This window comes from Pleuronectes platessa, chromosome 24 (assembly GCF_947347685.1).
Source record: "Pleuronectes platessa chromosome 24, fPlePla1.1, whole genome shotgun sequence".
NCBI classification, from domain to species: Eukaryota; Metazoa; Chordata; class Actinopteri; order Pleuronectiformes; family Pleuronectidae; genus Pleuronectes; species Pleuronectes platessa.
The window spans coordinates 9,217,968-9,233,440 of record NC_070649.1 but is presented as its reverse complement, the minus strand read 5'-3'; the positions used below and the strand labels follow the sequence as shown (position 1 = coordinate 9,233,440).

The 15,473-nt window shown below is 42.4% G+C and overlaps 1 protein-coding gene across 1 annotated transcript in view; it reads left to right on the top strand.

The window, feature by feature from the left end:
* The window catches only part of LOC128431296 (interleukin-1 receptor accessory protein-like 1), a 218,618-nt gene that overhangs the window by 119,184 nt on the left and 83,961 nt on the right, over window positions 1-15,473 (top strand). The window contains exon 6 of the mRNA XM_053417577.1: window positions 10,457-10,531. Coding sequence (XP_053273552.1) covers window positions 10,457-10,531 — 75 coding nt within the window. The remainder of the gene's footprint in view (window positions 1-10,456; window positions 10,532-15,473) is intronic.

The window sequence follows — 15,473 nt, the reverse complement described above, 5'->3', positions numbered from 1 at the left end:
AGCAAAGAACAAACAGAGAAGTGGTCCGCAGTGACGATGAGATCTGCAAGATGAGATGAGGGATCCGCCAGGCTAAACAAAGATATTCTAATTTGTCCCTGTGCGAAGCGCACAGCAACACTAAAAGAAATCATTTTTTGAGCTGGAGGAAGCAACTTGTAAAATCTTAATTAAAAGATTGTATCAGACATGGCTCTGCTTATGGAAAATAGGGAAATAATGGAGTTAAAAGACAAGTTTTTACAGACGGAGCAGAGAAATAATTCACTGTGCTGCAGGAGCTGCAATGAGAGAGAACTTATTTGCCGCAGGGAGGGAATTGGCATTTTTAATATCCACAGCGCTGAAATCTCAATATAGTTACTGTGTGGCTGCAGATTGTCATTTGGCATAAGATCCTTCATTTTCTATATTTCCCTTCGCTGTTTGTCTCTTTTTAGTCCTCATTATGGGAAAAAACAAAATGTAATTAAAGCAATCATGATTAATCAGAGCACACAGCCTCGGTTTACACATCTGCCTAATTGCAACTTCCTCTCACTTCATTTTCCAGTTTTTGAAGAAAGTAGAACTCACTGTTTCCTCACATAGGCAGGCGTTGACATTCCAAACCTTTTTCTTTTAATTCTAATTTATCGTGAATACTTTGAAAGCAAACAGCCCCTTTCTCAAACTCTCCCAGTAAGTCCTTATATAGAACTGGAGACATCCATTTTGGAGACTAACGTTGCAAAAGCAGGAAGTGTAGCGCTGCCAAAGGCAACCTGCCAAGCTGATTCCCCACTTCGATATATACATAGTTATACCCGTTCTGATTGCTCTGAATATATGAACTGGAAAGCAGTCTGCGGTAAAATGGGAGAATTTATGACAGCCAGTGAGTCCTCAAGATTTATTCACTTTTACATTACAGAGGTATTGCCTGTCGAGTCGTTAGATTTAAAGCTAAGACAAACAGCAAGCTTGCACGCTCAGAACACAGTATATGAAAGAAGGTTTCTAGATCAATAGTACATTTTTCTTCAACTCCTATTCAAGAATATCGATGCTCAATGGATTTTGAGAGATCTGATTTCTTTATATTCCTTGAATATTATAATCTGTCAACAGGACTTTTCTGTCTCCTTTCTGTTACCTTATTTCCATTCTGTTTTTTTCATCTGTGAATTCAGTTGGTTTTAATGCTGCAGGAATGGCCTACATTTCCCCTGCAGATGAGCTATTATGGTCTTTAAAGGTGTAATCAGAAAAAAAAAGGATAGGTTAGAAAGCAGCAATTATCTCCTGAGTGATGTAAATGTCTGTCTTTGGTCTGCCGCACTTACCTTCCATCAGGACCAAACTTTTTCATCTGGACATTTTCGGATTTCATCGAGACAATCTTAATGATCCAAAAATGTAACAGCCAGATTATAACTGGCAGACTTAGAAGAATGTGCAAAGGAGGAACTTTGACATAAATGGCTCAATGTGATGATTGCAGGAATTTGTTCCTAAATATCCAGTTAATTCAGCTGCATATATTTGATTCCATAGCATTTATCTGGTTATTCTTGGTACCCTGATGCACGCTGCTGCACTGCATCATTTCTGTTGAAAACATTCTTATCTTTCTTTAGTTAGTAAGTCCTCCTCGTGCCTCAAGTGGCATAAGATTGTCAGTCTGCCTCCATCAGGGCAAATCGTGGGCTGCGTGTTTTCGTTCGGACATTCCATGCAACATGTTGGACTCTAGTTTTGGGCCTGAGCAGACTCTCTTTTGTACCTCTGCCTTCCTGCTGGAGATCTTCATTAGAGGTAGTCATGCTGCCAATTGGTGGTAGTTGCATTTGTCATTGTTTCTGTAACTTCACTGTGGTTTTAGTGGGTACTGGGGGGAGAACCAGGTGCTGATTTCCTCTCCCCCGCTGACCTGTCCTGTTTGGTTAGACCTGCCAGGGGCTAAAGCCTCCCCACCACCACAAGGTTCCAGCACAAGGGGGAATAAAGTTCATTCAGAGATACTATCTAGAGTTCATAGCTTAACGCAGAACAGGTCAGCCTTCCCCTTTTGATACGTCCTTTTCACCGTGTTACATATTGTGTGCTTCGCAGACAGATTCAGAACTAGGAATCGTCTTGAGTTGAAAGAACAGCTATTTGTGTGAAAATGTAGGGAGTACAAGTAGAAATTTGACAGAAAAATAAATACTCAAGCGAAGTACAAATACCTGCAACATCTATTTGAGTACTGTCATAAAGTATTTGTCCAAACTCCCCTTCTCCTCCACCACCATCTCCTTCTGCTCTGAATCATCATCCTCAACTCCTGCCCTCTGGGATATTTTAGCTTGTGCTTGAAACGTCTCACCCTCCCTTCCTCCCTCCTTCCCTTACCTCCCTCCTCTCCCGCCCCCTCCTTCCCTCCCTCCCCACTCGAACAACACGTTTCTGAGGCGTTTGGCTGCCGCTTCAGAGCAGGTGAGTAATGAGTACAGGCCTCCCTAATGAGCAAGCCACTCTCTCCGAGCCCTGCATGTTTAGTCGCACATGATCCACGCGTTGATGGTGTCTTTTGTTCCGCGGCGCGAGTGTTTACAGTGGCCCCCGCTTCAAATCTCATTACAGCCGAAATCTCATACGTACCACATATGACCACTGCGGCTAATTATGTATTGTGTCGCTCACTGGAGAGTGAAGCCGCTGCAGCTATTCCCAGCGCTGTTATATGATTTATGTGATTTCCACTGAATGTATTGTCCCTTTCTCTCATATTCAATTGTTTTGATGGATCTTCTAAAGCAACACCTTCGTCAATAAGGAAATATACCCTTATTATATTCTGTTCCTGCAGGCTTCTTATATTGGTATTTTTCAACAAGTATCCTCAGAGAGTGCTGCTGTGCCATTTCTTTAGGGTTCATTCTTTTCCAATAATACGTTTTCAGAACTTTTTAAAGTTCACCGTTTGGGCTTGTGAAGACTCCCAGCGCATGTGGCTTGCTTTTAACAAGTTGAAAGAACAGGATTATCAATTTTAACAAGAACACAGAGTTGCATCTATTTGGTGGGATCTGTGATTGTTGGTACAAAAGACATGGTGGTGTTTTCAGTCACCAGAGTGTACAGAAGGGGTTCCCAGTTACTCTATAGGTATATAATACGAATATAATAAGGCAGAGACCATTTGCTAGATATCAGGATAGTTGTTTTAATGAAATCCCAGTGGTGTGCAGAGGCTGTTGTGATAGGATCTAGGTTTGCCAGCTTAGAACAAGAAAATGAGGCCCCACTGGGAAAGGCATCACCAAAATTGAGGACGACTGTCTGTACAGTGGACATGACAACTGTGTGTATCCATCCTGCATTGGTTACAGTCCTATGGTGGGAATGTTACAGTGTTAAGAGACTTTCTTTCGAGTGCCACTTTGGGCCCATAAAAGCCTCCATGATGCTGCAGACCATGAGTAAGTGGATACTTGCAGTGGTATAACCCGCCATGCCACAAACACTCATCATCACAGGGTGGCTCCAGGTACATGACAGTAAATTCTATTTACTCTAATAACCTGCGCAGCCGAAAGACCTAGAGCCAACGGAACCTTTTGGCAGGAGAAGGACCGGAAGATCTGAGGATGAGGAGGAATGGCAGGCAACAACAAATCCTGCAGCATTTGTTACGTACTGTACGAGTGCGTCCACTGCGGAGAGGTCATCAGAGTAATATCATTATATCATTACAAACCCAGGGCAGGAGCAGTATTGTCAAAGTCTCGAATGTAATCTCCCAAGGAACTTCTTCCCAAGGAATTCCTAAGCGGATACCTTGATCCAATGACAAATGAGCTAAAAAGCAAAGTCATGTCCAATTTCGGCAGAATTCACACGTATTCATTCTGCTCTTTTAGTGAAGAGGGTGATGTTATGCATTGCCAGACTGTATTGTGGTTCTGATGTGTTGCAGTAGTTGAGCTACTTCATCTCAGAGATCCTCAGCAGTCACCCCAACTCCGGCTCCATCTCACCCCAGCTTTCCTCGGGCATAGTTTTCCGGGCAACAGCCACAGTCACGTTCCTCCCTCTGCCAGAAGTATAAAATATACAGTTCCTCCCACACAGCACCATCACAGGCACCAGCAGCATCATTGCTGAACACTGGGCTGTTGTGTATAATCTGACTGGGTCTGCACATTTTTGTGCATTCAGTGCTGCTGGTGAAGTCTGTCTGCTGAGGGAAATGTACACATTCTATTGTGTGGTAACGAAAGCCTGTTTCCTTCAGCCGAGGTCACATTAACAATTTACAAAGCCGTTTTTCCAGTCTATTGACCTGTTTAACTCCGCCATGAATAAGAAAGGTGCACAATAAAACCCTGTAAGTACTTGATGACCGGGTCTGTATACCTTCAAAAAACAGCACAGTATGTACCGAGTGCAGTAACTTTGGGGGACTACTAGTTTTTCTATTCCCGTAGTTAACTTGAGTATTATCCTCTGATTGTGTTTGTTTTCATTTTGATTCAGATTTGATCAAATGAAAGATTTCTCTTGGCTGGTTACCTGGAATCCATTTATCCCCTGCCCAGAGGACGAGGCCTGTTTCTATCTCCAAGACTTTAACAGTCCCTGACAGCTGCTGACAAATATCCACTCTGTCCTTGTGCTGAGGAGCTCCCTCCGGCTTCAGTCCAGCTTGAGGACATTCTCGCTCGCCACACAATGAAGTCCTCAAATCTTGCCTCGTCTTTTTAAACTCATTTTTTTTTTATTGTCCAGTTCCTCATTTAGGTTTTGTAGTTAAATGGATAATTCCTCATCTCTCAGCTGCTCAAATACCTTTTGGGCAATAGATTAAAAAAAAGCAGAACAGCTTTTCACAACATTATTGCTCAAACAGATTCAGTGGATTTAACCATTTGGGGAGGGGGGGGGAGTTATCACCTGCATTCAAACAATTACACAATCGTCAGGGACAGTTGTTGCTCTGAATGCCGGGAGATTTCATATTTGTAAGATTTCACATATATACCCTGCGCTGATTTGGACCCTTGAATGATGGTATTGATCTACTGCTAGTTCAACCACTTGTCTAGACTGAAGATATGCCCACATCTGTCGGATGGGCTACCACAAAAAGTTGCGTTTGTTGTCCTAGACAGTGATTGCTAATGACTTTGGAGAGCAATGTATTGACAACTCTGGAATGTCATCACGCAACACAACATCAATTTGAATCATTGTTTTGTCCAATAGCTTAGTTTAAAAGAAAACGCCTGCACAACCTATGATAGGATGTTATATTTAAGTATTTAACCATAATTAAACATATTACCTTTTCATACTTCTTGCAGTACTTGGAAGTACATACAAAATAGTGGCTCTGGCTGAAAATGGGAGGTAGAAGGTTGAACAAAAGTTTTTCCAGGCCTTGTCAAGGTTGGGTTCCCAACTGGGCAGCTGCCCTCAGGCTTCAGACCCGCAAACAAGTTTGGTTTAATGTGGGTCAGTGGGGACCAGCACAGGAAAACGAAACCAGAGACATGTACTGGTTGGGTTCTGTACTTGCTGTCCTGCTGCACCACTCTGTGACTAACGGGGTTTGCTCTCATTTATTTCCCCCCACCGAACTCTTGTTGTGTGTTTCCTTTAACAATGTCACACTCACAAACCATTACACACACAGACACACACGCACACACTCTACTCCTCTTAATCTATGTCTGCTGTATCGGCCTTTAATGAGGTGTGAACAGAGGGACGCAAACCCTCCCTCCCTCCCCCTCTCTTTCACCCCTTTAAGCAACAGAAAGGGACAGACAGAGCGACGTGGACGTGCAGCGCTCGGCGCACAGCAGACTGATAGGGCTGGAGAGAAGGCGATGGGAGAGTTAATGGGAGAGAACGAGGTCTTTTTTTCCCCCTCTTTCATTACTCCATCCCCCCATCCATCATCATGTGATCACAGTACGAGCAGATCACAGGGCCTGTGAGGGACACTTTAAAGATTTTCTCTGGAGCTGATATCAACACCCGGCTTTTCAATGTTCACGTGTGAAGCAGTGTGTGTGTGTGTGTTAGTGTGTGTGTTTGCTTATACAGTTTGTGTATAGGGAAGGGGGTCAGGCTGCTTGTGTTTCTAGTCCCTCGGTGAAAAGCCTGCCCACTCCCACTCATAATAACCCACCACATCATGGTTTTGTAGTTGAAGACCAGCCAGGTTCACTAATGCATCTCACATTTGTGCGTCTGTGTGAGTGTGTGTGTGTTTGCATGCCTCCCAGCATTGTGGGATGCTACACAGACGAACAGCACATCGGCAGTGTGCCCTTGATTTGGATGAAGGGCAGCATTTCTGTTCAAATATAACAGCCTTCTCCTGCTTTGTTACCTTTGGCTTGAAAATGACATTGCCGTGGCCAAATATCAACCTCATGTTCTCTGAGCTTATTAAAGAAAAAATAATACAGCGGCAACTTTGATTACCTGCCAGGTTTGGGATTTCACCTTCAGCTGGCTCGCCGCAGCCTGCAAATCAAAATTCACATTTGACTCGGAGAGAGAGTTTCTATTTTCCCCATCTGTCCTCGCAAGACTCTTTTCAAACTCCAAAAAACATCCCATCTTCTCAGCTTAAACTGCAAAGTGAGGTCACCGCAATGAATAGCATGTCATGTCCCTTTAATTGAAAAGCAGTAGAGTCACCCTGTTTGCTCAGATGTAATCCAGGAAGTGGGAACAGGCGAAAGACGTAGGAGAAAAAGCCTTGAGCTGGAAGACGGTAAAACAAGTGATAACTCAGCAGATGTGTGTGTTTGTGTGTGTGTTTGTGTGTGTGTGTGTGTGTGTGTGTTATTCCTCTGGACTTAAATAGAATCTCCCATTTACGCTGCCCCACACAACTAAATTGGTTATGGAGATCCCACTGGAGCTTTGTTATGAATATATTGAGACGCATACCAGACAAACACAATATTGTACTGGTATTTAATGAGAAAAAAATATCACTATCATCAACCATTTTTGAGTTGTTAATAGCAGAATGTGATGTCACAACAATAAGAGAGTACATTGGAACACGTTGTGTTAATCCTCCAGTGCATATTGGCCTTTGTAATTGGATTTCACTGTAAGTACTCTCCTATAGCTTCTGTTAACATGAGGTTATGTTTTAAAGGATTTAAAAATGTGAATTCGTCCTTTAAGGCTAAAATGAGGCTGGTAAAGAATCACAAATAGAATTTTATACAATCTTGTGACAATAGAAATGACAAAACACGTTAAGTCCGATATCTTGCTTTATTTATGTATTCTCTATGACCATTTTAGAAAGGCTTTTTTCCTGGACCTTTCAACCATATCCAACAGCCTCCTTCATTAAATAAACTTTGCTCTTATACTAATTATCTCACAGCTCTTTCATGCCCAACTTATCTCCTCTTCACTTACATATTAATTCGCAGAGCTGAGTAGATTTGTCAGACATAAATCTGTTGTGTGCAACTGCTGTATTAATAGCACATGACTAAATCTTTCAGGTCTTCTTAGAACTGTTGCCGGCAGCAGCAGTGGCTGTAAAGCGTTCAGGTTATTTCCAGCCCGTGTTGCATTTTCCATTTTTCCTTTTATAACATCACGGCAATCGGTTGTGTGACTCCAATCATTTCCGGGTGCTTATGAAGGCAGCATCCTCTCTGCCTAGTAATAACAAACTTTCAAACTTACTTTACCAGTATAAGTGATAGTTTGTGGCTTCAGAATCTGTGGCTGAGCTCCTTGTGTTAGGAATTCAATATTTTAGCTGTTGTGTGGGTCTGACTGTACTATTTGTAATAAAGGCAGGAGGGGGGGCCTTGAGCAGGTTGGGCCAGATATAAGGCCTTTATACAAGTTATTTATAAATAGCCCTTGCTGCATAGTGTTAATAATGAATCTTATAATTGTTCTGAATTCTAACTTTTGGTATTAAACCATTATTCCCTTAGATTCATTCCCCTCACATATATTTCATGCAGCTGTCTGATAAGTTCTGGAGGTCGGACAGAGTGACTTTGTTGACATTGTTTTTTTTCGTTGTTTCGGTTTCGAGGATCCTAATGTTTACACCAACAGGACATTGTTTGGATATAGCAGGAACATCATATTCCTTTCTCCAATGGCCCACATGGCATCAGGTGTGTCAAGGCCTTTCATGAAGACAACATTTAGCTTAGCAGCTATCAGAGTAGTAGTAGCGTCACGGAGAGCGGCTTCTTGTCACTTCCTGGATTCCTTGACAAGAGGCGGTGGACTACAGCTTTGGACCAATAAGGGAGAACCAAATTGATTTGCGGTGACTCCCCTTCTATCTTTCATAACCAATCATATTAAATCTACTGTTATAATTATATCAAACCCCTTTTGTTCGGGAACATTATTATCTACCTACTGCTAACTGATTTAGCCTAGGCTGTGATAATTGTCGATAGCTATGTTGTTCATTTCATTGCATCTCAATAAAAACTTAAATTGGACCAGTCCGGCTCATCTCTTATTTAGGATAAACCAACATGCCTGACACTTGTTACTATAAATTCATTCAGCTCCTCCCTCTCCTTCAAATTCACGAACCACAATCAGAACGCCCCCAAAAACTCCTCATTCTTTTCTTGTCATAAAGAAATGGAATGACCGCAGCATATTTCACTGAGAAAAAAAGTAATTAAGGTAATGAGATTTCTTTACAGGAACAAGGAAAGGCATAATTCACTCCTTTTTTTTTTGAATTTGTAATTAATGAGCTCACATAGTCATAAATTCCCTGGTATCAGCCCACTCTCCTGAGCAAACTGCAGGATATTTTAGTTTTACAGAATTACCGATTTTCTTCAATGATGGTAAATAGATGGTCAACAGAACACATGACACTTAGACCACCATTCACATCCTGTTTCCTCCCAACACTTGTGTTTCTAACTTCTTGTTCCTGTTTAAATCTTGACTCTGAGGTATCCCAGGTCGTTCCTTCCTTCCTGCTGTTGTCAGACTTTACAACCTGCTCTGCAGATCCCTGTAGACCACATGCACCAAATTCTGGGACCTGCACTATATATCCACTTCCTGAAAACAAAACCAATCCTGTTTACACAATTCAGTTTACATTGTGTTTAGTATCGCCATTTCTTTATCTACTTAATTATTAATTACTTTATTGCTGATGTAACACCTCATATTTCCCCAGTGAAGAATTTTCTTCCCATTAATACTGTTTGCTTTGTGCGTGGATGGGGGTTGGGGGAGTGGTGGATATTGCTTTTATTGCTTTTATTCTGTAAAGCACTTGAGATACAAACTGAATGATTATCGTTGCTTAGATTAAACAAACATGAACCAGAGACATTATCAGGGGTACAAAATCAATTTTGCCTTTAAGCCTAAGAAAATCTTAATACAGCCTATACCAATGTTGATAATATCGATGAGGAGACTTCATGTCCACCTGATATGATGTAAAATGACCCCCAAGCTAAATATATTCATTATATTCCGCAGAAAATAGCAATAATAAATAATAAGAGCTACTAAATTTCTTAATTAACCTAACAAAGCAAATTTAACCATGTGTAGAACATTTAGTTTGAACGATTTTGAGGTTGTAAATGGCGATATCAGTTTCCAGAAATAATAAGGAAAAAAAAAACGAGTCTGCTCTTGTAGCTTGCAGCTTGTACGCTAATGCTCTCTGCTGCACTGAGTTAAATCAGTTCAGTGTGAACTCTAAACATCTTCCCTCACCCGCTCCTCCGAGTTTCTGCAGGTTCGGCTCGACGCCTGCGATCCAGTGAAAACCACGAGTCATTTGTACTGAGACGAGCCTCGTGCCTGCGAGCGAGATAGAAAATCTCCCTGATACCAACTTCCAAGACTAGAACCAATTAGGGAATCATCATAATGAGGAGCCTCTAAGTGCGCGTCTTTTGTTCCTCGGCAGCTGTCTAATTGGTGCTGGATTTCCGAGGGAGCTGGGATGAATGTTGCTCCAAAGTGACCGTGGTACACTCTCAACGCGCCGGCTGTCTCGTGGCTTATAATTTGACAACGTGCGTCGCATGTGCTCGTGCAGACGGCTCCGTTTAATAGGTTACTTCAAGAAACACGTTCCAGTCAGCTGGAAACACTGGATCTCCTGCAGCTGCCTTTAACCTTCTCATGTCCACTGCAGCTGTGAAGGATGTTTTACCTCAGGATACACTGTAGATTCAAGAAAGATTGACTGGTCACAGTTTGCACTGTCAGCGCCATATCATAGCTTACACACTCATTTGTAGCCCAAGAGGAAAGAATAGCATATATTGAAGCAGCTGCTGCCTTGAAAGTCTGAGTCACTGTAACCCACCCCTGTTTTCTCTCATCACCCGTTTAAATATTATAGGCATGCATGTCCATTGGGCCAAAGATGTGGACTTTAATGTGTTGTCCTTCTTTGTGTTTCTCTTCACAGCCCCACTGACCGACAAGCCGCCAAAAATCCTCTCCCCTTCAGAGAGCCAGATGAGCGTCATAGAGATGGCGCCAGGTAAGAACATACGTCTCATTCCTCACTGTGATTGGTTGTTTCCTGATGGCGTCAGACTTGTGGCATATCTCTCCCGATTGCAGGATGAGCCGTTAGAAAGCCAAGTCGTGTTCTACTCAACTGGATCTTTGTTTTCTGCGTTTTTTTGTCGATTTCTCAATTCCTTCCTTGCGGGCAAATAGGACTCTAGTACATGCTGTACAATCTTGTATTCATCACAGCATAGAGAACTGGGCCTTTCTTTGAAACCTCTCTAAAGTATCCTCTTTTACAGAGAGTAAGTTCTGTATCCTCCACCATTTCTGTCTGGCTTTTAATTTGAAATATTTTCAGGAAGTGTAGATTTTTACTGACGTTTACATAGAGACCTGTACACCAACTATTGACCTATTCTGAATAAGACTTAATTTGATTATGATGCTAACATGAGCTGCTAGTAGAATATTCCATCGCAACATCCTATTACCTCTCTACACCCGAACACAGAACATGGGATAGGAGAAAGGACGTGCAAAGTTCTGAATTATCCACGTCTTAATTTAATTATTCAAAAACATGGAAGCAACTTATTCAGTAAATTGTCAGAATATTGGTGTCTCTAAAAATGTCTGACAGTTTCTCATCTCTGAATGAAAGCCCTCTGTGAGTAAACATGTAGAATGAGATTAAAGTTATTGCTGCGGAGATGCTAATTATGTTGAATGTACATTGTGAGGCAGTATAATTATAACTCCTACAATGACTCGCAACGAAAAGAAAACATTATTGGATGAGAAGAAAAAAAAATCCAATGTTTGATACCAAAGCAGTTAAAGACAACACACAACTAATCACACAACAAAATGCCTGTTGCAAGTTGCAGTTTTTCATCTCTCGTCATCCATGAGAGATTTGCATCTCCACTCGAGTGCAACAGGGAATGAAATGTCATTTGTTTGCCATCCTTTAAGGTGTCACAACAAATACACACCTCGCCTTGTTATAGAAAACCGCTGCACTGTCTTCTACCAATTAAAATTGATCTCCAATACTTCCCCGCGTGTTCCATCCGTGCGCCGCTGCGGCACGGATTTGACTCAAAGTAACCCTGGCGGTGCTGAGCGCAAGGTTTTTCAATTAGGCCCCCTCCACTCCCGGTGAATGGACCTTGAGTTTTCACGACGCCTGGAAGAAAAGCAAAAGGATGAGTCGTTCTTCACATCTGTGGATGAAAGCGGGAGTGATTCAGCGGGTATGAAAGCGCCGCCTGCTGCTGCGTCTCCTCCCATCGCGAGGAGTGCCTCCTCATTGTGCTCAGGCTCCTCACATCTATCTTAGTTATCTAGTGCAGCACGAAGGCAGCTTGTATTTGCTCGTCCGCAATGAGTCGGTAATGAATCAAAGTGGTGCTTCTGAGAAAACCCTACATAATATCTCTTCCTATTATCTTCAAATTGATAATGTTAGCATTTCTTCAAATGATCGCCTCCGATTCTCTCCCGTGCACGGCTGCCTTTCATATGCCTTACCAGCTTGTGATGCACGGGGGGTGGGGGGGGGGGGTCTCGTGGGAAAATTCCCCCCCCTCTTTGTGCCTTATTGGGCGAAAGCTCAGCTGTTGGTGGAAGGGAAAATGGGTCATGATGGAGGCTTGCTTTGAAGTAGATTTGTCACGGGTGGTGAGCACAACGGGCTCGCAGAGGTAAAAGGTGGCAATCAGAAAAATAGGCGCGGATCATTGTAGCCCTGAATTGATGATGGGTAGAAAGGCACTCCGGCGTTTTCTCATCCGATTAGGTGTTTTCATAGTGAATGATGGTTGATTGTCAAAATGATACCCGATGGCTGGGAGAACAGGCAAGCAGTATGTGCAGCTATTCTCGTTTTTTGAATAGTTAGATCATTCTATTACATAGTTTTTACTGTATTTTGAAAAATAATATATCTATGGGAATCTCAGTTTTTCAGCTTTCCAGACCTTCATCCCTTTAGTTACTGTGTCTGATTGAATTTTCAGTGTGGTTTTGATTCTCATGAAGGATTAGTGAGAATATTTTTTATTTAAGTTCCTTCCCACACAGTCAGAGTCATAAGCTGTGTGTACCTCATACATGGATTCATTTGATGATCTGACTGTACAAGCCCCTGTCCTCTTCTTTTTCTCTGGTGGGCTGGCAACACATATGTCATCCACCGTCGAGTTCTGGTAGTTTTGGTGGACTTTTAATATCCGGTCTCCAATGACTCGCAGTTAATTGGGCAGGTGTGAGATAGAGAAAGCCAGAGTGGTGGGGGGGGATAGGGAAATGTGGAGTGACTCTTCTCAAGCTCTCCTTGTGGCGCTCAGGGGACGGACAGGAAGAACAGCGGGGTCTTTAAATGGCGGCTGTGGGGGGACCCGTTTAATCAGCGCACACTTTCGTCCGCGTTTCCTTTCCTCTTTTTTTTTATTTATTTTGTGGTTCCTCACTTATAATTAATTAAGTTTGATTAAAACCTGTTGTGTAAACGCTCTTCCCCCGGCCCCTCGGCGGGCTCGTCTCTTCACAGCTCGGGGAGACAGTCTGGCTCCGTGATTCACTCCGACACTTCACTGCACACTGCTTTTTGCTCTGCCGTGCGCGGATGTAGAATAATTGACTGCGGTCTAGCCGAGCAGACTAACTGCGGCGCACGTCCGATTTTCGAGGAGGCTGCTAATGCGCGCAATTTGTAAACAGTAAACACTTTGACAACCAGGTGATTCATTTCCTTAATGCATGGACATGTTTGTGTTTTCTTACGTAGGAATCAATGTGCAATAAAACGGCTTGTGTCACTTCTTTCCTTCATTCTGCTGCTGCTGCTGCTGCTTCTGCTGCTGCTGCCACGTTTGATTTACTATTATGCTGTTGTGTTTGCACAGCTGACATGTCACATTGCCTTCCCCATCCTGACATTTTATTTTTGGGGTTGGATTGAATTTACGATCACGGCGGCGTCCAGTTTGTGATGCTCGTTCTGAGAATACCCAGCGAGTTCCCCATCGTGAACCCGATTGGCTGCCGGGACTTCGAGCCCTTTCCCCCCCCCCCGCCTCCTTCCCTGGGATCTCAGGCTTCACCCCCCCCCCCGATGTCTGACTCTAAACAATCCCATTTGAGCTCACACAACTTTAAGAACCCTCCCACCTCTGCTGCTGTTCTGCATGACCACTCGCATATTTAATGCGTCCCAAGAGTTGTTTTTCGTGGTGGAGTAATTGAGTTAGTGATTTGATTTTTTTCCCTCAAATGGCTTCTCGGGAGCCTTTGGGGGCTGTGAGTGAATTTGTTTGTTTTTCAAGTCAATTAGGGAGTAGCTCTGCAAAACAGTGTAAAGGCAAGAAAAGGTCAAAGGTTCTTTAGTAAGCCTCCAATAAGAAATGCAGTCGTCACCCATATATTCTGATGTCCTGGGACAAATAAGTAGTACATTTGTATGTATTTTTTGGTTGTACTTTTATTAGAGAAATCATAGATTGTATATAAAGTAGGATATGACAGCTCCCCAAGTCGGCAAGGCGCAGACTCTGGCTCCATTTGCATCATCGGTGCTAGACTTGTTTGCTTCCTTCCTGGATAGTGGGAGGAAGTGGTAATGACCTGTCCGAGCTTTTTATACAGCCTATAGCCAGATCTCATATTTTAAAATAAATGGCAGAATGAACAAATGCTGCTGATGTGAAATAAAAATGTTCATGACCAAATACAGGTCAGTTTCCACATACTTTTGGCCGTTCGGTGTATCTCTGTGGTGTATGAGAACAAAAGGTGAATATACTGTCTGTATGGATAAAGACATTGTAGAGATAAATTTGTTAATATCTTATATCATATTTTTGACGCTGACTCAATACTTTTCTAATCACAACTTATAAAAAAAGGCCTTTTAAATCACCTTGACATAGTATCACTCCCTCTTATAAAGACTCATTGTGAGAATCCCTTGTTTTTACGAGCTCGTCTGTAACAATCTCACAAGTTGCACTTCTCTTAGAGGTCGATGATTAATAATAATAATACTGATAATGTGAACCGGAAACAGATCTTCAGTCACTCATCGGAAGGAGTGAAAGTGTCTAATAATATGAACGGAGGATACCTGAGTGAGATCTAAGACATTGTTATCCTGAATTGAGTCTGCACCCACCTCAAATTAGACTCTGCAGTCCCAGCCGCATCAATATACTGTTATCCCTGTGCATGTCAGGTCACTTAGAGACTCTCACCTCCTTTAAGCTGATGTTGGACCCCTCACAAACTGGAAGATAGATTGAGAAGCACATACAAATTCTATCCTCTCCTCCTATGTCAACTTTCAGCTCACTGAGGGAGCAGAGTTGAAGCTCACGCCAGCAGATGGTTTAGAAATTCATAACCTTGACTTTATCCATCGATGAATGGTGATCATCCCATTATCCTGGAACAAATGTCTTGTCGTGGCTGTATGATCTTCCGCCTCATTGATCCAGGCGTGGCTTTCAATATTTAATGATTATTATTGATTCCTTGGACATCCTGCTGACAAATCCGGTGGGATGAAGGCACACCATGCCACAGATAGGCTGACATGTGTGATAGATCATGTTCAAGGTAAATACCAGGAGTCAGAAAGAGAGGTTGTAAACATGATAGGGTCAGGAAGACATAATGATTACAAGAACACATGCTTTATTGATTTTTATTTCTTTTTTTCTCACTTGTAACATATAAATCATCCTTCACTCACACATTTCCCATTAAATACGACATTAAATAAATTTAACCGGATAAAACGTGAAAGAAATCAACTTAGAGCCAAATAAAAAGGGCAAGATTCAAAAGCACTGATTCATCCCAACATGAAGAGCTGCAGGGGCCTTGAAAGATAACATGTAGATCACAGTGTACTTTGTGGTTTTGTTGCTGCAGAGGTACAAAGAACTGTTCAGGCATTAGTGCAA